This window comes from Stomoxys calcitrans, chromosome 3 (assembly GCF_963082655.1).
Source record: "Stomoxys calcitrans chromosome 3, idStoCalc2.1, whole genome shotgun sequence".
NCBI classification, from domain to species: Eukaryota; Metazoa; Arthropoda; class Insecta; order Diptera; family Muscidae; genus Stomoxys; species Stomoxys calcitrans.
This window is the reverse complement of record NC_081554.1, coordinates 184,260,903-184,284,160: the sequence shown is the minus strand read 5'-3', so window position 1 is coordinate 184,284,160 and position 23,258 is coordinate 184,260,903. Positions and strand designations below refer to the sequence as shown.

The 23,258-nt window shown below is 35.7% G+C and overlaps 1 protein-coding gene across 5 annotated transcripts in view; it reads right to left on the bottom strand.

Annotated features, from left to right (window-relative positions):
* Positions 1–22,612, bottom strand: part of LOC106084388 (sodium/potassium-transporting ATPase subunit beta-2) — an 80,386-nt gene extending 57,774 nt beyond the window's left edge. For 2 of the 5 annotated variants that reach the window (XM_013248024.2, XM_013248031.2), the window contains exons 1-2: positions 22,519–22,612; positions 10,181–10,815 (exon numbers count right to left, since the gene is read on the bottom strand). In XM_013248024.2, coding sequence (XP_013103478.1) covers positions 10,181–10,310 — 130 coding nt within the window. In that variant the 5' untranslated portion in view covers positions 10,311–10,815; positions 22,519–22,612. Of the gene's footprint in view, positions 1–10,180; positions 10,816–11,248; positions 11,491–22,451; positions 22,476–22,518 lie in introns of those variants that run through there. The other 3 variants (XM_013248028.2, XM_013248027.2, XM_013248030.2) reach the window with 3 other exon arrangements.
* Between the last annotated feature and the right edge of the window lie 646 nt (positions 22,613–23,258).

The window sequence follows — 23,258 nt, the reverse complement described above, 5'->3', positions numbered from 1 at the left end:
AGGTACTATGCCATGTAAAACTTCTCTCCAAAGAGGTGTCGCAATGCGGCACGCCGTTCGGACTTGGCTATGAAAAGGAGGGCCCTTTTCACTGAGCTTAAACTTGAATCGGACTGAATGTGTGCTTAGTGGAATGTTCATGGGCAAAATTTGCATTTATGACCATAATACGCTACTGCAGGCGGAGATCCGGGCGATCACGAAAGGTATGAGTAGATGTGGTGTTAACGTGGACGTCGATTATAAACATCTTTACGCACAGTAAACTGGCCATAAGGGCAATTGCAGCCAGGATGTTAAGATCACGAACAGTGTTGGAATTTAGGAAGGAGATTAAGGCCTTCTCTAAGGATGGCACGATTCGGATCGTTTGGTTGTAAGGGAGTAAATGGGAGTAACTGGGAATGAGAAAGCAAACGATTTGGCAGTGAAGGCCAGAGAACTGCCGTCAATAAACTTAGTTAACCCGAAGCTTTTCGGGTCGACGCAGTCCGAGTTACGGGCGTGGGCGACGAACGCATGTGACACTGTGAAACAGCGAAACATGAGGCTATTACTGAAATGAATTAAGAAGAGTATAGCGAAGAAGTGTAAGTGGGGCACATAGGACTGCGAGCTCACTTATGCAAAGGTGCGCAATAGGTGCGGCAGGCATATGCAGAACAGGTGCGGCAAGCATACGTAGAGCATATGCGAAAGATGATGAGACATTGGAGCATTTCCTGTATCATTGCCCGGCTTTCGTGGCTAACAGACACCGGCACTTAGGTGGAGATCAAAGACCTTCAACATTCAATTCTGCTTTCAAGACACGCTAACTACGATAGAGTATTTCAAGAACTAAACTCTTCGTTTAAAAATACAATATTGTATGAGTGCTTTACAAATCAATAGAAAATTACTTGAAGGAAAATTGCTTTTGAATAAAAGTGGTGCTTAACCATTAATTAAATAAGTAATAAATGCGATAAATTATTCTCTAAGTGGTTTTAAGTTCCAAAGAACTACATTTTTTTTTAAATGATCGTAAAGCATGTAGAGTCGAAACCGTAACAGCTGTAATACCCTTAAGTGGAAAATCCTGCTTAAGTGGACCTTGATAAAAAGAGTAGTTGTTATTGTTGTAGCAGTTTGTTGCGTTCTATCTCTAGTGTGCTTGATTCTGTTGAGTGTCAAGACCCAGGAACTCTGCGACTAAGGTGGGGTGCGTCCACAGGGATCTGGGTCTGAGTCGAGTGGGTCTGGCTGGCCTCAGTGTACGTGATAACAAGAGTCATTCTGTTTTGTACAATGCAATTGAATTCGCTTTGCCTAAAGCTTAAGATACGAAGATAACGAGATGAGTGAATGCAAAAAGAGATATTGAATCAGATTTCAGTAAGTGCACATTATACAATTCATGTATTCGGGTACATTTTGCTTCAGACAAAGTATTTTTCTTGTCGTCTGCTTTCGTAGAACGAAATTCTTATGAAGGCAACATTTGACAAAAGTTTGGGTAAACACACATACACAAACACAAGGGTAAGTTTTTTATATGAGGCAGACACAACAACAATTTGTTTGATCTTTCCATCTTTTGAAAATGACAGCGAGACGCTTTCATAAGACTCAGTGTGCAGCGAGTTATTTCTCATGTCTCACTGTAGCGGCGTTTGATTCCAGATAAAAATACTACCAAGCACTGAAAGGGGTTTTGTTTCTCAAAATTATCTACTCAACAGCAAGTTGTGCGTTTTACTCTGTCTTCAGTGTCTCGCTCTTCAGTAGACATGAAAAACAACAAAATGTGGTTTCAGAGTTCAGGAGTTCAACATAAACAGTCACCTTGCAGGCCTTTGGTGGAGATGCAATACCAGACATTAACCTACATAGGGGCGTGATGTGGAAAACAATTGGAGACTTTGTACGCAGCACGGAATTCTTGACTTCCTGATTTTCTTTTCGAAGTTACTTTTTAGTATTAAGAGCACATAACAAGCAAGTTATAGGCTTTGGTGTAAGTCCATTGTGGTGGCATAGGGTGTATTAATATCCCCACTCATTTTTCAACCTAACCTAACAGCCATAACAAGTACGGCCCATATTGGTCTGTAACTTAATAGAGCTCCCTTATATATGAAAAGTTACTCAAAAACTTATGCCATGAGATCTATGGGGGAGTATTTATATTTATAAGTGATCTGTTAAGAAAATTCATCACGCCCTTTTTTAATTTTATGGACGAAGCTAATTTTTGGTTTAATGGGTACGTTAACAACCAGAATTTTCGGTTTTGGAATGAAGATCAGCCAGAAGAATGGCAAAAGCTATCAATAAATCCGGAAAAAGTCACAGTTTGGTGCGTTTTATGGGCTGGTGGCATCATTGGACCGTACTTCTTCAAAGATGTTGCGAATCGTAACGTAACTGTGAAGGGTGAGCGCTATCGTGAAATGATATCCATTTTTTTTTTTTGACCAGAGCTTGACCAGCATGACATGTGGTTTCAACAAGACGTCGCCACATGCCACGCAGCACGCGTAACAATGGACTTATTGAGAGACGAGTTCGGTGAACTTTTATTTGACGTTCGGGACCTATCAATTTGCCGCCTAGATCATGTGATTTAACGGCTTTAGATTATTTTTTGTGGGGCTTTGGTAAAGCTCATTTCTATACAGACAAGCCCGCTTCAATTGACGCATTGGAAGACAACATTGAAGCATTTATTCATGAGATACAGGCTAAAATGTTGGAAAGAGTATGTCAAAATTGGATTAAGCGGATGGACCATTTGAGGCACAGTCACGGTCAATATTTGCATGTAATAATCTTCAAGTATTAAATAATATGGACTGTACTATCGATTCACATAAATATTTCATACATTTTTTCTAAATTCTATGTCTTAAAAAATCACCCTTTCTTATACTACTACCGAAGATAAAAAAATTTAATTTCAAAAAGTAAAATATATAGCAATTTCTACTTAATTTTCATTTTGATCCTTATTAAAATATGTTTAAAGTTGAATAATAAAATTTAAGTATAAATTTTACTACCATTTAAGAAAAAAAATTCTTATTACCAAGTAAAAATTCTTTGACCAAAAGAAATGCTTACTTAAAAATATTAAAATTAGGTTAAAAATCCTTTATTTTAGTTTATTATCTTTTATCGTACTCTGAAAAGTGTTACTTATTTTGTTTACAGTAATAATAGACGTTGCGCTTCGTCGTTTTGACCACGTCTGACTGTCTAGTGTTAAAGTTCAGACGAAGTATAAGGTATTTCATAGTCTGTTTTAGTTTAAGTATAAATTTTACTGCCATTTAGGAAAAAAACTTCTTATTACCAAGTAAAAATTCTTTGACCAAAAGAAATGCTTACTTAAAAAATATTAAAATTAAGTTAAAAATCCTTTATCTCAGTTTTTAATCTTTTATCGCACCCTGAGAAGACTTGCTTACTTTGTTTGCAGTAATAATAGATGTTGCGCGTCGTCGTTTTGACGACGTTGGACTGTCTGACTGTAAGACAAAACACTTTTTCGATGTATATATTTACTTGATGTTAGTAACAGGTACATCCTGTAGTATAAGACATTTCATAGTCTGTTTTAGCCTTTTGTTACTTGTTTACACTTAAATTCACGAATAGAATTTCGAATACAGAATTTCCAGCTAAAAATAGTTTGCCTTTGTTTCTGCAATCAATATAAATTGCTTACATATCTGGAAGAAACTAACAATGCCTGTATACAGACAGTATATTTGCAATTGTAGTTCAATTAAAGGTGTTAGATACTCAATAACAGCATGCTTAGCAAGATAATCTATTGAATATTCAGATGTTAGCCGCTAGACATTAAAAAACTTATGACTTGACTTTTAAATAGTTCTGGGAAGCAGCATTCAACGAGACTCCGTTAAATGGATATAGAAACAAATAATGAATAAATTAAGGCATTGTGTGCTTCCCCTGACCGTGACATGAAGATTAGGTATGAATTTTACAATTTACTATTGAAATGGGTGGTCATGAGTGCTTTTAAAAATCAATAGAAAATCACGTGAAGGAAAATTGCTTTTGAATAAAAGTGGTGCTTAACTATTAATTAAATAAGTAATAAAAGTGATAATTTATTCTCTCAGTGGTTTTAAGTTCCAAAGAACTACATTTTTATCAAATGATCATAAAGCATGTAGAGTCGAAACCGTAACAGCTGTAATACCCTTAAGTGGAAAATCCTTCTTAAGTGGACCTTGATAAAAAGAGTTGTTACTGTTGTAGCAATTTGTTGAATTCTATCTGTCGTCTGCTTGATTCTCTTGAGTGTCAAGACCCAGAAACTCTGCGACTAAGGTGGGGTGCGTCCACAGGGATCTGGGTCTGAGTCGAGTGGGTCTGTCTGGGCCTCAGTGTACGTGTACTTGATAACAAGAGTCATTCTGTTTTGTGTAATTCAATGCAATTGAATTCGCTTTAGGGAAAAGTAGCCTAACTGTAAATGCCGCTAAACTGAGAAAGTTTTTCAGCTCCAAATTGAGTTTTAATATGAAACTGAAATCGCATAGGTGAAAAAGTTATTTCCATGGGAGACTATGTGAAATTGGAATAATTCACGATGTGGTGTTATCGAAATGATCGATACCTTTATAAGTATACCCTGAGATGAATCAGCTGTTTAGCACTAAACATCTGTTTAGAACTAATGATTGTTTACAAAATGCAATGTTTATTTTTAAGGATAACTACCCAGCAAACCAATCGTTACGAAATCGTAACGAAATCTGTACGAACTTCGGATGATTCTTCCAACTTCGGATCCGATATCTTAACGAAAGTTATATGGAGTGGTTGACATGATTTCGGAACGAAACGTCGAAGTTTCATAGTTCCGGTTCGTAATGGGAAATTTTCTTGCCGAAACTTAACAGAACACTATATGCAAAATTTCAGCCAAATCGGGCAAAAACTTAAGGCTTCCAGGGGCTCAAGAAATCTAATCGGGAGATCGGTTTATATGGGAGCTATCAAATCTGAACCGATATGGCCCATTTGCAATCCCCAACGAACTAAATCAACATTACGCGTACGACCGCTATCGTGATTTCGACAGACGGACGGACATGGCTAGATCGACTCAGAACGTCGAGACGATCAAGATTATATATACTTTATGGGGTCTAAGACGAATATTTCGAGGTCTTACAAACGCAATGACTAGATTAGTATACCCCCATCCTATGGTGGTGGGTATAAAAGTGGAAAAAAATGTTGACTTCATTAGACATAAAAACTAAAATTTAAAATTCTTCATAAAATATTTATATGCATGTACTAGGCTTATAAACGGATTTTTTTATACCCACCACCTTTGGATGGGGGTATACTAATCTAGTCATTCCTATTGTAACACCTCGAAATATTGATCTGCGACCCCACAAAGTATATATATTCTTGTTCGTCTCGACATTCTAAGTTGAAGTACCCATGTCGGTTCGTCCGTCTGTCGAAATCACGATAGCGATCGAACGCGTAAAGTTAGCCGCTAAAAATTTTGCACGGATACTAAATATTGATGTAGGTTATTGGGGATTGCAAGTGGGTCATATCGGTGTCTGCACAGCTTGTCGGAATAATTGTCGTTCATAATTGCTTCCGAACTGTTTGAAGTAAAATTCAAAAAACCCCATGTGAAAAGGCGATCAGAAATCGTTCAGAATTCTTTCAGAACTGTCGGTATCAAAAATTCCTTCAGACAAATAGTTCAGAGATCATTCAGAATTTCTTCCGAACTGTCTGAAGAAAACATAATAAAAATTATTCTTTCAGAACTGTCGGAAAAACCCCATGCAAAAAGGCGGTCAGAAATCGTTAAGAATTCTTTCGGAACTATCGGAACAAAAATTCCCTCAGACAAACAGTTCAGAAATCGTTCAGAATTCCTTTCGAACTGTCGGAAGAATAATTTAAAAAAACAAATGCAAAAAGTAGGGTTAGAAATCGTTAAAAATTCTTTCAGAACTGTCGGAACAAACATTCCCTCAGAGTGTCGAACAGTGTTCAAAACGAATTCGTTAAGATCTTGTCGGAAGACTCCAGAATTTGTTCAGATTTGGTTGACATCAGATATTTGGTTTGCTGGGCATAGAAAAGAAAGTAGAATTAAGGAACCGTTATCTATATATGGCATATAAGGAAGCAAATTTGGAATAAAGGGCAATTAAGTTTCACAAGCAGAACTGTTGGCTTGTCAAGAAACCCCTCTTTGTTTTATTGCATTATTGAATGCAGGCATTTCCAAACAAACCCAATAGGCAGGTCCTAAGAAATACCAAAGTGCATTATCATCACAACGGTCTCAATAAACTCAAAGACTAATTATTTTAACATTTCGATCATTATTGCCCTGACTTTTAAAGATTTCAACCGAACACTGCTCTTTTTCACTTAACTGCTTTTGTTGCTAAACTAAAAACGAATTTCACTTATTCAAACTACGCTTAACGTACAATTACGGATAAGTGCAACCATATTGATAAATTTTTACTTATCCGATTTCGACTGTATGTTGTGCTTATTTCTCTTTTGAGCTGAGCTTAATCAGTGAAAAAGAGCAGATCACTGCTCTTTATCACTAAACTGATTTTGTCGCTTAACTGAAAACGAATTTCATTTATCCGAACTACTCTTAACTGACAATATCGGATAAGTGCAATCATATTGATGCTTTATTATTTATCCACTTTGGAATGTATATTGTGTTTATTTCTCTTTCCAGCTGAGCTTTTTTATATTTAAGCTATAATGCCTTATAGAAACGTAACTACCTTTTAACTTGCCATAATTTTAAAACGTTTGCCTTAATGTCCCATGACAAGTGATTTGAGCAATTCTAGTCATATGTCATGTGTAGAACAGAAATTGTTAAGATGCCTGTCCTAAGTTATAAAAAAAGGAATAACGCAAATTGAGTTTTACAGACAAATTCTGTCAACGGTGTCATATAAATTTGAATACTTAAAAATGATTTTTATGATCTTCAGATATTTGCTTTGTTATAACATCGAAAGCTCGCAAGTGGTGTAGAGTCTATAAAAATATATATTGGTAAAATGGCAGTAACAACATGTTTTTGAGTTTCTTAACAGAAATAAATTTTTGTTCTAAAATTAAATATTTGAACCAAAGCTAAAGAGAAATATTTAAATTCGGCCGGGTCGAATCTTATATACCTTCCACCATGGATCGCATTTGTCGAGTTCTTTACGCAGTATCTCATTTTAGGCAAACAAAGAATATTGAATAAGAACTGTTATTCTATTGGAGCTATATCAACTTTTAGTCCGATTCGGACCATAAATGAATTGAATGCTAAACATTGTAGAAGTTATTGTGGAATATTTCAGTCCATTAGGATAAGAATTGCGCCTTGTAGAGGCTCAAGAAGCAAAATCGGGAGATGGGTTTTCATGCGAGCTGTATCAAGCTATTGATCGATTCAGACCATATAAGACACTTATATTGAAGGTCATGAGAGAAGCCGTTGTACAAAATTTCTGCTAAATCGGATGAGAATTGCGCCCTCTAGAGGCTCCAGAAGTCAAGACCCAAGATCGGTTTATATGGCAGCTATATCAAAACATGGACCGATATGGCCTATTTACAATCCCAACCAATCTACACTAATAAAAAGTATTTGTGCAAAATTTCAAGCGCTTAGCTTTACTCCTTCGAAAGTTAGCGTGCTTTCGACAGACAGACGGTCGGACGGACATGGCTCCGTCTTAAAAAGACATAACTATCAAGCATAAATATACTTTATGGGGTCTCAGACGCATATTTCGAGGTGTTACAAACAGAATGACGAAATTAGTATACCCCCATCCTATGTTGGAGGGTATAAAATGTTAAATTTTCCAATACTTATAACCTACATCACTACTGTGGTACAGGGTATTATAACTTAGTGAAATCGTTAATAACACCCAGAAGGAAGAGCGATACACCCATTGAAAATTATACCAATCGACTCAGAATCACTTTCTGATTCGATTTAGCTATATCCGTCTGTCTGTCCATGTTAATTGGTGTACAAAGTACAGGTCGCAGTTTTCATCCGATCATCTTAAACTTTAGTACAGGCAAATTTTTCGGCGTAGAGACGAAGCCTACTGAAATTGGAAAAAATTGGTGCAGATTTGGATATAGCTCCCATTATATGTTCGTCAGATTTTGGATAATTTGTTATTACAGTTGGGACATATTTGATAGAAATTTGATACGGATTTTTTAATAACCCAGCTAAAAACATCCGCAGAGGTCCATCAAAATTGATTCAGAATTAGATATAGCATTGTGCTTATAGGGTAGGTGTAGGGTGTTTAATTATTGGTTATTATTGGTTTAATTATAAATTTTTAGGAAAATAAAAAAAAATGGTATACTTCGGCAGGTGTTCGTTAAATAAGGTATACGCCCTAGTGCTCATATAACAATAATTTGTTGTAAAAAAAATGTTGCATAATTTTAGGCAGCAGTTAACTTCATAATGTGTGCAAAGAGTTAATCTAAGACCAATCGCTTGGACCAACTTCTATCGATTTATAATTTTGAATATTTAAGTTACTTCATAGTTTTTATAGCGCACAACAAGCCGTTTACTGGCTTAGGTGTATGTCCATAGTGGCATGGGGCGGATTAATTTCTACACCCTCTTTTCAACCTAACCTAAATGTTTACACCCGTATTTATAAAACTTAAAACAGCTTTATAGTAGGTTCATTTCACAGGTCTATAAAAGCAGTAAAATAAGCCTACTTTAACGCTACCTTAAGTTTTGTGAATATGGTCAATAATTTTTGCTTTATGACATATTGCCAATATCATTACTATTCCCTTCTTTGTTCAATCTGTTTAATCACATATATATTTGTAGGAAATTGTTAATTAACTAATGTATACGCACCAGTGGTCATATAACAATATTTTCTCTACATGCTTTATAAAGCAAATTAAATTTTATGTATGCTTAATATTGCCAATATCATTATTCTTCTGCTTTTTTTTTTGTTTTTTGGGGGGGGGGGGGGGGGGGGGGTGGGTAATAAATGCCGTTAAATCATTCATATTCTATTCATCCCATATATATGACTCGAAAACTGTTGCCTATTTTTAGGAAGCAGTTAATTATATGCTTTATATTACTAATATCATTATTCTTTTGTCTTTTTTTGGGATAACTTCATATTTTGAAGAATAAGTGCAGTTAAAATTATTCATATTCTATACACCCCATATATATGACTCGAAAATTGTTGCCTATTTTTAGGGAGCTGTTAATTAGATATGTGTTATAGGGGTAAATAGTCATATAATAATTATGTTAGACTATAAAAGCTACATCGTTAAATTTTCCCTAATTTTAGTATTTTTAAAAGACTTTCTTTCTTGCCTTTGGCTTGCGATTATATAATTATTTTTTTTTACATTATTTTTTGTACATGCTTTATAATGCAAAATTTAATTTTTGTATATGCATTATATTACTAATATTATTATTCTTCTGTTTTTTGGGAATAACTTCACATTTTCCGGAATAAGTGCTGTTAAATCATTTATATTCTATACACCCTCATATATGTGACTCGAAAATTGTTGCCTATTTTTAGGAAGCTGTTAATTAGATAAGGTATGTATTATAGGGGCAAATAGTCATATAAAAATTATGGTAGGCTATTAAAGCTAAATCATTAAATTTTCTCGAATTTTAGGATTCTTAAAAGTCTCTTTTTCTTGCTTCTGGTTTGAGATTATATAATTATTTTTTTTGACATGCTTTTTTCTCTACATTCTTTAAAATGCAAATTAATTTTTGTATGCGCTTAATATTGCTAATATCATTATTCTTCTGTTTTTTGGAAATAACTTTACGGAAGAAGAAGAGCTGTTAAATCATTCATATTCTATACACCCCATATATATGACTCGAAAATTGTTGCCTATTTTTAGGAAGCTGTTAAATATATATGTGTTCTAGGGGCAAATAGTCATGTAACAATTATGGTAGACTATAAAAGCTAAATCATTATATTTACCCTAATTTTAGGATTTTTAAATGTTTCTTTTTCTTGCCTCTGTTTTGAGATTATGTAATTTTTTTTTAAATTATTATGTTTTCTTTGTTACTTACCCCAGCTGCCACCTGTTCGTCCCAGACATTGGCTAGTGTCACTGTTCCACAGAAATTTCTTGAAGCCCTCCCATTTGCCCATTTTGGGAGGTGGCGCATAGTATTGTTCAGCAATCTTTTTATCGGCCATTTTTGCGGTTGTGTGTGTGTGTGAGTGGTAGGTTGCTTGAGTTGAGTTGTATTTAGTTATTTGTTGATGATCCTTTTACGCAGTTTTGCTTTTGTTTATTTGGTGGAAGGTATAACTATTTTTTGTTTTTGGTTTAGTTTTTTTTGGTAGCTTTGGGTTGTTACTTTTTTGTGGTGGTATATCCTTAAATATTCGTATAACAATTAATTATTGAATAATAATATTGTTGTTGCTGTTGTTGTGGTTGCAATGTCTTTTTAAATATCATAATCAACTGTATTGCAGAAACATGTTGACTGAGTTTTTTTTATTTGGGTTTTTTTGTTGTTGTTTAGCCTTTTTACTGTTGTGGGGAGTAGGGTTTTGATTGGCTGTTTTTTCTCCTTTGAGTATGTAGTTGGATAGTGAAAAAGCTGAAATGTAATTTTCGTTTTTTTACACCTATTACGGTATATTTTTTCAGAACTTTTTTTTTAATATTTTTGGTTGAGTTTAATGATGACACCTATGTGGGGGGAATAGAGACATAGAAATAAAATCAGAAATTCCAAAGGAAAATTGTGGGGTTATATGGTTTTGGGTTGGTTAGGCTGGAGGAATTTTAAGGGAAAGGGGCAGAGTAAGTCCAAGGCAGGGATACTCAATTGTTCCCACTTGGTGGTGGGAGTGAAAAGGTTCTTGTTAAGGTTCTTAGAACATCTGTTAATATTTTTTCTTTAAATGTTTTACAAATTTGTTTATATTTCACTTTTTTTTGATAGTTTTATTAATTTTTCACTTTTACACTTTCACAAGGACACTTTGAAGTTTTCAGTTACAGCATATGAGATTTTACAAAAATCACAGTTTTTCGATAGTCCTTTTGTTAACATTCTTTAGGTTTTTATTTTATGGTGAGTTTTTGTGAATTTTTCTTTAAATTTTCATTTTTTTTTTACTTTTTTTACAGTTGTCCCAACATTTGGCTTATAGTAGTTCTGTGTTATGTAACCGAGCGCACCAGCCAAAAAGAAGAAAAGATTTTTTTTCCTGTCAAGTATACGACGACGTTCTCTTCTTCGATTCCGCTTTGAAAGACCGAACGCCCGACCGACCGACCGATTATACAGCTATGGCACACACAGCTATTTCTTGGCTTTATGAGTTTGGTCTCACAACTGTCGTCGTCGTTGTACTAAAGCTAAACACCATTCCTTTAGTACTAAAGTTCTAAAGGCAAAGTTATGGTTGAAAGCTTCAAAAGGGCCAACAAAACATTTAAGGGGTATAGCAGAGCAACAAAAATGTACTCCAAGAGAATTTATCATGAATGAGAGAGCTTAGCAGGCAGAGCCGAGAGTGTAAGAAATATAACAAACACATACATACATACTTCTCTTGTCTTCTAGAAGAGTGTGAGAGAGAGAGCTTACATACATGCCTAAACTGAGTTAAATGCTCTGCTCTTCTCCTCTTTCTCTGCCACAGCCATAAAAGTAACGCTAAAGAGCTTAAGCGCCCAATGAGCAGAGAAATTAAGTACACATTTCATAGCAGCACACTGTGATAGGCAGTGCAATGATGTGATATAGAAATTTAAAAGTCCATTATCAATTTAAAGTTTTTAAGCGGATTTTCTTGATAGCAGGTGACTATGTTAAAAAAATCTCTTTCACCCACTCTCTCCCTCTCTTTCACACTTGCTTTTTCCCCCTCTTAATGCATGGTTACCTTAGTAGTTTTGTAACAGTTAACATGGAGGATATGGTTGAAAGCATAGAAATTCATTTTCTGTTCTTTGTTCGTTGGTATGCAAGGCTTCGCAACGAAAAGCCACCAAATAAGGAAAAGTCAAATAATTAATGTAAGCAATTTACATAAAATATTTCCATGGAGCCTCTGAGGCTCCTTGCCTTTTGCCACAGAAAGCATAGAGAGTTTGTCAAGAAGGCAAAAAGTAATACATTTTCAAATTATTACTGTTCTCTTTTTTGATTTCTCTCTCCCTCTATCTTTCTTTCTTTCTTTTGCCTTTTTTTTTTGTCTTCGCCTTTGTGTATTGCCAAGTGTCATTTTCATAGCGCCTTTGAATATTTTCGCCTTTTAAGTGGAACATATTTTGATTGTGTCTGTGGGAAATTTTGTTTGTCGCCAGATGACCTCAGGGTGTATGAATTTTCCTTTTTTTTCTTTTCTTGTTTGCGTTTTGGACGTAATTCTCATTGCTATTGAATAACCGTTTTTGAAATGATTAATCATAAAATTTAAAAAAACTGGAAGATCCATAATATCAAGAAAGATCCCAATTCCAGTTCTGAAATATTGTGTAACACCAGTAAAAGCATGCCAAGTTCGCTCGAGCCAAATCCTATATACCCTCCACCATGGATCGCATTTGTCAAGTTTTTTGCCCAACATTCTCTTTATAGGGAAACAAAGAATATTGGCTAAGAATTGCTGTGCTATGGGAGTTATATCAGGTTATGGACTACTGATTCAGGTTCTACTTGGCTTGGACGTTGCAGACCATAGCAGATGCCCTTGTGCAAAATTTCTATATTCGGTTTTATACCAATTTAAACCATACTTGGCACAGAGACCATAGGAGAAGTCATTGTGTTAAATTTCAGCCAAATCATATATAGTGGCTCAAAAAGTAAAATGGAGCGATCGGTTTATATGGGAGCTATATCCAGTTATAGACCGACTTAGACATTAATGAACACGTATGTTGAAGGTAAAAGAAAGTCATTATGCTTAATTTCAGCCAAATCGGATAAGAATTGCGCCCTCTAGAAGCTCAAGAAGAATTGTTGCATATAGGGGCTCAAGATATAGAAACAACAGACCGGTTTATATGGGAGCTATATCAGGTCATGAACCGATTTATACAATATTTAGCACTTATGTTAAGGGTGATAGGAGAAGTCATTGCTCCTGGTTTCAGTGAAATCAGATGAGAATTGCGCCATCTAGAAGCTCAAAAACTATAATCGGGAGATCGGTTCATATGGAAGCTATATCAGGATTTGGACTGATTTGGACCATATTTTTCACAGTTGTTGGAAGTCATGCTAAACCGATATGTGCAAAATTTCAGCCAAAATTGAATTAGATTTGCGCCCTCTAGAAGCTCAAGAAGTCAAATCAGAAAGAAAAAAAAAAATGTTCTGTCTAACAGACTTTCAAAAACACTCACACTGTTTTTTTTTTTAACGAACACTTTTCCGATAGTTCAAAAGCGCCTAAAACAAGTAAAAACTTGTTAACTTTGGCCTTGCCGAAGTTTGGATACCCACCACCATGGATATGTTAATCAACCTATTTTATTATACCGTCACTATCATATCCATAGTTATATCTAAATAGGGGCTTGTCTGGATCATATAATATTTAGGTCCCGAGATCTTCTATACTAGTAACAGTTTTAGTGGAATCAGGCTATAATATCGCTTTTTGTGGGACTAAGACCCCAAACTGCAACATCGGTCTATATGACTGCTATATCTATTAGCAACTCAATTTTTAAAATTTTTGCGAAATCGGTTAATAAATACAGCTTTTATGAGCTTCAAACTCTTAATCGGCAGAGCGGCAGCTACATCCTTATATGCTCCGATCTGATCCATATTTGAGTCGGATATCGGGAAGGTTAAAGAAACTCACTGTTTCAAATTTCAGCGAAATCAGATAATAAATGCAACTTTTATGAGCTTCAGACTCTTAATCGGCTGATCGGTCTATATGACAGCTACATCCAAATATGCCCTGATCAGAACCATATTTAAGTGGGATATCGGGAGGCTTAAAAAAACTCACTGTTTTAAATTACCGCGAAATCGGGTAATAAATAAAACCTTTTTGGGCTTAAGCCCCCTTATCGGCTGATCGGCCTATATAGCAGCTATATTCAAATGTGGTCCCATTTGGTCCGTTCAAAGAATTAACCTGCGTGCAGCAAAAAAAAGTATCTGTGCCAAATTTATGCTTAATATCTTAATTTTACATTTCTGGAACTTTTCTTTGCTTAGAAAATTTGGTGAAAATGACTTCTAATGAAGATTTAAATGCTAGAAAATATCAAAGGGGCGTATTAAAAAGTATTAATGCTAATCATACGCACTAATGAACTTTTAAATAAATATAATCATACGCTCTATGGTCATCATAAAACCTAGAACTGGGTGAAATGAGAATTGATGTCAACGGTAGACTGTGAACTTTTAAATACAAATAATCATACGCTCTATGGTAATCATATAGCTAGAATTGGGAGAAATGATGTCGTAGTGGAAGGTGAGACCACGCTAAACGAGTAAGTTCCAATCATGCCGATAATATCTTTAAAAAAGTTAGACTATATAAACTTTGTAAAACTTTTAGCTTTGTAGAGATGTGTCACTCATTGGCTTGTTCAGACTCGGCTATAGAAAGTAGGCCACTTTCTATACAGACTCGGTCTGTAGCCGAGTCAGCCAAATCTTGTTCTTTTGTAAGATGTTCGAGCAGGAGCAGGAGCAGACAGAAGAACAAGCCGATAGGTATTTCTGTGCGGTATAATTGCTGTGTTTTATGTAAGTTCTATCCAGTGCAAGGTTGTACTGGCAAGTTATCGATATCATGCGATAACAGATAATAAGAGCAGAAAAATCGTTATTTGCGCAATAAAGTACTAAAATAAGACACAGCAAATGTCTAGCATCTAGCAGTCCTGTGGACACTGGAATAAATATAATATCCAATTATGGACCGATCTGGATCATACTTGATTTTGGTGCCGATAAGTCTTATACAAGTCCCAGTATCAAATTTATCGTAATCGGGTAATAAAAGAGGCTTTTATGGGCTTACGACCTTTAATCGGCTGATCCAGTCTATATTGTTGCTTTACTCAAATATAGTCTGTATCCTAAGGTTGTACCTACTGCATTGACCCAATCAAGTCCTTCATTGGTAAAGGCTGCCGTCGCAGTGTACAACACACAGCTACAAAAACAACTACAACATGGTCTGATGTGGACCATACTCGTTGCATATATTGGGTGGCCTGGTGCAACTCACCGTTTTGAATTTCAGCCATCTCGGGTAATAAATGCACCTTTTATGTCCTTAAGACCCTAAATCGGTAGAAAAAGTGTATATGGCAACTACACTAAAATATTGTCCGAACTAGAACATTTTCGGTTCGGATGACGACGGACCTAATAACACTCACTCATCCTAATTTCAGCGAAATCGGGTAACAAATGCGGTTCTTATGGATTTAGGACCCCAAATCGGCAGATCGATCTATATGACAGCTATATATAAATATGGTCCGATCAAATATGACCCGTTCATATTCGGTTCGGATATCGATGGGCTAATAAAACTCCTTAATGCAAATTTCAAAGAAATTGGATAATTAAAGCGCCTGTTATGGGCTTCAGATTCTAAATAGGCAGATCGGTATATATGGCAACTATATTGAAATTTGTTATGATCTGAACCCTATAGTAAGGTTCGGCGGCGGCGAGAATAATAAAACTCATTGATTCAAATTACAGCGAAATCGGGTAATAAATGCGGTTTTTATAGACTCAGGACCCCAAATCGACAGATCGATCTATATGGCAGCTATATATAAATATAGCTGGATAAGAATCATATTCGGTATCGACGGCCTTAATCAAACTTCTGATTCCAAATTTCAGACAAATCGGATAATAAATGCACCTATTATGGGCTTAAGACTCTAAATAGGCCGATCGGTCTATATGGCAACTATATCCAAATTTGGTATAATGTTCTGCCTATATGGTTCGGAAAGTGGCGGGGGTAATAAAACTCACTGATCCAAATTTCAGCGAATTCAAATCGGTTTCTTAAATCATAAATCGCCGATATGCACCATATACAGTTCGGATATCAGGGGCCCTTTTACAACTCATTGTTTTAAATTTCAGCAAAATCAGACAACAATGGCTTAAGGCCCTAAATCAGCAGATCTATCTATATGGCACCTATATGCAATTATAGTCGAATACCCATTTCATTCAAGAACTTAACTTTCATATGAAAGGAATACGGCTCTGTGCCAAATTTCAACTCAATATCTCAATTTTTGAAGACTGCAGAGTGATTACAACTGACGGACACACAAACGAACAGACGGGAGGACATGGTAAAATCGTCTTAGTATATACTTTATAGAGTCGAAAATGGATAGTTCCATGTGTTGCAAACGGAATGACTTAACGAATATATCTCTTGGTGGCGGGTATAAAAATTTTAAAATCGCTTTGGAGTGGTTTAAATGAGCTCTATACGGGCACAAAAAGTCAAAATAGGAATACGAGGTAACAGGTTAAATAAATATGTGGACGGGAGTACTATAATCAGGTTGGAACTCTGAGCTCCAATTGGTATAGTATTTACCATTATCATAAGAAGCTCAGCTGAGAGCTACTGCTTTTATAGAATGCTCAGAAGGTATACGGAGTAGCTGCAACTTCAGTTGTGTACAATGTGTGGTATCAAGGGGAGAGTCCCAGAGATACGCCAGGCGGCTTCGGCCCTTGCTTAAATACTATGTGCAAGTGATACTCGATACGATAAGGCAAGGCATTGACGGCTACAAATGGTCCTCATAATCCTGCGGTGAAAGGTCCTATAGACCCAAAACGACCAGGCTCACCTATAAAGCTTAATTAGGATAGCGACCTCTACATGCGAAAATGTACTTACAACAACAACATACTTACCACAAATGTTTAAAGGAAGAACAAATCATGAAAATTCAATGGGATTCTTAGGAAGTCAAATTGGAAAATCAATTGATATGGAAGATCAACTAAAAATATGGTGGGTTGGGCTCATTTACGATCCTAATCGACCTAATGCAATTGGAACGGCAAGCTTATTTCATTCGTAAGATAACGAAAAGAACATTGCTAGGTATTCTTAGAATGTAATGACGATGCTATACTTTAAGGGGTCTTAGATCGAAGTTGAAGGATGGTTCAAACCGAATGACGGTAAGCTGTAGAGTAAAAAAGTAAAATTTGGTTTAACCGGGCTCAGAGATGCTGTCAGATCAAAAGAGCGATTCACTGACCCATTACAATCGTCAATATCTATCGATAATATAGACATTGAGCAGTCAGATGCTCTTGGTGTTTTGGGCATAAAGATACAGGGTTAGGTCCGTTGGTCAAAACACGTATTCGATGTGTTGAAAGAAGCATTCAAGTCTATGGGCTTTCTAAAGCGGTGCAAAAAGTATTTTACTTCTTTTGATCTTCTTAATATCTACATTACATACATTAGGCCAAGAATAGAGTATATCCCTCATATATGGACAGGAGCTTCAAAGTTATCCTTGGAAATACCTGACCGGATTCAGCAGAGAGCGATGGTGATGATGGGGGGCAGTAGGGTATCCAACTCTATTTCTTCTATAGTACGTCGTCGCAATGTGGGTAGCGTTGTACTGCTCTAGCGTTACTTTAATGGTGTGTGTTCTAGGGATATCCGTTTTCTTATTCCTTACGTTAGGATGATCCCCAAGAAAATAAGACTTTCCAGAAACTCACACCCGTTTGTAAATGATTCGCCAGTTGACCGGATCATACATTACCTAGGAAATTCATTTTTCTCCCGAAAAATTCCTATGTGAAATCGTCTTCAGGCTAATGTCTTTCCCACCAATATTGACGTTCAGAGATTTGAAAAGAGTATCAGTAAACAGGCCACCGTAGCGCAGAGGTTAGCATGTCCGCCTATCACGCTGAACGCCTGGGTTCGAAGCCCGGCGAGACCATCAGAAAAAAATTTTCAGCGGTGGTTTTCCTCTCCTACTGCTGGCAACAATTGTGAGGTAATATGCCATGTAAAACTTCAAAGAGATGTCGCACTGCGTCACGCCGTTCAGACTTGGCTATAAAAAGAAGGCCCCTTATTATTGAGCGTAAAACTTGAATCGGACTGCACTCATTGATATGTGAAAAAAAATCGGGAATTAGTTGCGGCTGCTATGGTCTCAAGTAGTCATATCGGGGAATCGTAATTTATGAAGCCTATATCAGTATATAGACCGATTCGGATCACACTTGGCACGAACGCTGGTGGTCACAGCAGGATTCTTTATGCCAAATTTCTGTCAAATTAGATGAAAATAGAGTTTTCTAGGGACCCATGAGGTCAAATCCGGGGTAGGTTTGTGTGGGGGCTAATCACTTAATAGACCGATTCGGATCATACTTGGCATGAGTATTGGAAATTATAGCAGAAGTCTTTTTGCCAAATTTGAGCCAAATTAGATGAAAATTAAGTCTTTTTGGGACTCAAGAAGTCAAATAGAGAGATCGGTTTATCTGGGTGTAGACCAATTTATTGCCCGATTCCGATCATACTAATATTGAAAGTTGTAGCCGAAGAATTTGTGCTAATTTCTAGCCAAATCGAATGAAAATGGAGGCTTTTGGGGGCTCAAGAAGTCAAATCCGGAGATCGGCTTGTATTCGGGCTATATCAGTTTATAGACCGATTCGTTATTTACTGTCCAGCAAAGCAAGCGACAATTGGGTACATCTACCCATTTTCTTAGTTGCTAATTTGCACAGCAAAAGATTTCTGTGATCTATGCCTTGTGTAACCTTAATTATGTATTCATTTAGTTAGAGGAATTTTAAGTAAACTACCCAAAGTATAAAACTTAGAAGGTATAGATAAAATATTTGTTTTTCTAATTTGGTTTTCTTTTTCATTTTGTAAACTCTTTAAGCTTTAGCTTTAATAAATTAAAAGATCTTAAATCAATTTTTTGGAATGTTACAAATTGAGTGATAGCTTCATCATAGAACTCCTATGCTTTAGTTGAGCGAATGATTATTAAAAGTCATACGCACCAGTGAACTTTTATTAAAACTAATCATTCGCCACCTTGGCAACAAACAAAATCATGATTTGTATTGAATTTTAAAATTTTTTCTACATCAAGAGAAAAATTGATAAAAAAAATAAATAAAAAGGCGTTAAGTTCGGCCGAGCCGAACTTTGGATACCCACCACCTCGCGTATATATGTAAACCACATTACGTCATAATCCGGTGAAAAACGCATAATTAATGCCCCCATAGCAGCTCTATCGAAATATGGTCCGATTTGGACCAAATTTTACACGGACCTTTATTCATTGTTTAATAAGTACAAGTCATTGTTCAATTTTGTAGAACAAAATATCGGTCTTTTGGTAGCCATTTCCAAATATAGACCGATCTGAACTATATACGACACGGATGTCGAAAAGCCTAACATAAGTCACTGCAAAATTTCAGTGAAATTTTAATTTTTTTTTACACCTTAAAGTGGGAGAAAAATGTCATATTCGTATTCTACGCAAAATTTCCTTTCAGTACCATATTGCCTATATTCGGAGTCATTTCATTTAATGAGGGGAAGGCCCGTTGGGAGCCCCCAGGCCCGAGCCCAAAAAACGGACTTCATAATTCATGTTCCTGGGGTAATTTAAGGGGGTATGCAAAAAATTAAATTTTTTTTGCGATTTTCCCCTGAGGTGCATTCAGCCTTTCAATTTTATAGACAGCTTACTGTTTTGCTATAAAATAACCCACCCACCCTAATGTATATCCTTCACATAAACAGTTTCGGCCATTTGATTTCTTGGGCTTCTAAAAGCCTTTTTATCTGTGAAAAACTAAACCATTTTCCAATTTTACCTCGAATCATTCATCCATTTGATATCAGAGCGAACATCTTATCGGAGTTTTGCCTTTACTTTCTTATACCCAATTTCTATTTCTTATTTAAACACCAAATTGAAAGTATTTTACATTTTTTCAACTTTTTTGGAGAGGATTTTGAGACCCACCCACCCTAATGTATATCCTTCACATAAACAGTTCCGCCCATTTGATTTCTTGAGCTTCTAAAAGCCTTTTTATCTGTGAGAAACACAGAGGCTTAGAGCGGGAACCATGGTTTACATCTTTAACTCGACCAGCTTTTTATCAGAGTTTTGTCTTTACTTTCGTCTTATACCCAATTCCTATTTCTTATTTAAACACCGGATTGAAAGTATTTTACATTTTCACAACTTTTTTGGAGAAGATTTTGAGTCTCTTAAAAGGCCTGGTATCAAACTTTCAAAGGCAGATTAAATTCGTATTGCTTGTTTGGCTCTATAATCGTCTTCTTGATTTTTTTTTTAAAACTTCTCCACTGCCAACTTTATCAAACTTTTAAGTTTTGCATTCGCCAAACATTTTTTATCGTTCTTTGAAATATGAGAAAATGTTTGAGAACGAACTTAATTTGTGGAGTTACATAAATTCTTTGACGTTTTGTCAATGGTAATCGTAATCGATTTATATTTTGTAATCGATAAATGGATTAAAATAACCTGAAAATCCACTCGGCAACATAAGTGAAAATAAGCAAATAAGCTTCTTTTTAAAAGGAATATAATGGGAGAGTAGTTTTCAAGATAAAAGGAATTAAAACATTTTTATGTGATTGTAAATCTTTTTTTTTTTCTTGTTAACTACAATCCCATTTGACAGACCCACATTTAGCAAGAGTGTGTTGTAATCAAATTTATCCTACTGACACATATTAGTAGCAGTAATTTTGAAGCACTCCATTTTCATACTCTTTCTCCTTTTTCCATTCCTTTTTTTGTTGCTCCCTCCACATATACATTTACTCACACAGTCACACACACTGGCAGAGATTGTGACAGTGTTTGTTTTTTTTTGGTACAAACTTCATAGCCATACAGACAAAACCCCATCAAACAACCAACATCATCATCACCATTATTACCACCAACACCACCCAACTTACACTCCAATCCACTCCATGCTACTTCGTTATCCTTTAAACGGCGACACATTGGCGACGTCCTAATAAAAACGACCGACGACGGCATGGTGACAAAGGAAATCAAGCCATGCGCAAGTTGAGTAACGGCGGCAGCACGCGCGGTATGCGACGACAACGAAAACGATTGTCAAACAAACACCAGCAAATACCAGGAGTATGTGTGATGTCAGTGACAGAGAGAGAGAGAGAGAGAATGAAGGGAGGCAGAAAAAAAGGCAAAACAGCTTAATTTTGTGAGCGCCAAGTGTGGGAGAGACCTACATGGGCCAAAGGCAAAATGAAATAATTTGGCTTTCTTTCTTTCTTTGCTTCCTTTTTGCATTTTCTTTCGGCGAATTTTAAGGTATAAGTAAACGAGGATAACTTTGCCTGAGGTTGAGTAGTTAAAGCAACAAAACGTAACATTCGAAAAAGTCCTTGTACGCATACACACACATAGTAAGAAAATATGATTTGAATGATACACTACACACTAGGCACACAAGCACGTTATACATTTACAGACAACAGGCAAGGAAGAAAAAAAAAACCAGAGAGGGAAAGAGAGCTGGTAGAGCGAAAGCCAAGAGAGTGATGTACTTAATATAACATTCTTGTTACATACAAAAAAACGAAACCGTTTAAGGGGAATAAAGAACAAATGGAAAAATTCTATCATACAACGAAGGAAAAAATGTGTTACAAAATCACTCTGTATCACTGAAACGATAATTTTCGATAATTTTTTTTTACTGATTTTTGTTGGCCCGTTTAATATTTTTTTTTGTCAAATTTCAAAGCAAGTTTTTTTGTACTCTTTTTTTATTTCTACAGAACTATATAGGAAATTATTTATTGATTTTTAAAAGCCATTGCCTTTAAATAATGTAAGCTAAGGCAAAATGCTGTTACACAATAGGTTAAAGCTTAATTTTGGCTGCCAACAATTTTCTTTTCTTCAGTGGTGCCTCTTTTTTTTTTTCAAATTTCTTAAAAAAAATTTTTTCTTCGCCCATCTTGAAGTTGAAAAATTGGATTTTTTTCTTTTAGCCAAGAATTTTAGTATGTATATAAGTGTTACAAGGATATTTTTTCCTTCTTCTCATTCACTTGTTTCTGCTAAGGGAAAATCTTGAAAACTTTTTTCCATCAATTTCCCTTAAAGTCCTTTGGCGAAAAAAGTCCTTTAATCCATTCATTAGTTGTTCATTCACAAAAAAACCATTGGAAAAAGTTCTTAAAAATTGTTCACTCCATATTTTATTTCACTATATATACTTTATTTGCACTTTTTTTTACTAGGTTTGTTCAAATCTTCCAGTTCTCTTAGAAAAATGATTTTAATCCGTATTCAAAAAATTTCTACCGTATGTCGTCCAGAGTTGAAACGCCAATGATAGTGTCTTTACTGCAACTGAAAGAGAAGTTTTTTTGTTTCGCCTTTCCTCCAACGAATCAATTCAAAATCACACTCACTCACTATACCCGTAATGTAGGGGTGCGTATGTGTGTGTGTGTGAGTGTGTATTTTAGCAACCAACTCAAAGGGGGAGTACATTCGGGGCCTCAGCAAGTCGTCGTTTGTGTTCTAAAAACAAAAGTACGAAACACTCTATACTGGCATAATATTATGATGTACTAGCTGTTGTGCACATTCACACAAACACTTGTATACCAATTGCCTGTAGAACTTTAGAACTTCGTATAGTAATTGGTATTCGATTAGAGCGCGCACACACCATGTACATGGCGGGAGAACAGAGAGGAGACTTTATATTGATGCTCTTGTAAAATCGATGGGGGTTTTGTTTTATTGCTGGGTTAGGGAGAAACAAAGAGCACCAGAGCGAGCTTTATTTCATTGTTACCGTTAAAAATATGGCAAGCTGTTTATTTTCGAATTTAAAAGAATTTGAATAGATAGTTTTTACCAAAAATTTTTAATTTTGTCCAAAAAGTTTAATAATTTTAAAAATATTGACCCAGAGGATTGTTTTGTTTTTGAAATCAAGTTAAACTAAAATAAATTTTAATAAAAGCTAATTTGTTCCGAAATTTAATCAGCCAAATCGGGCAAAAATAGAGGCTTGTAAGAGCTCAAGAAGT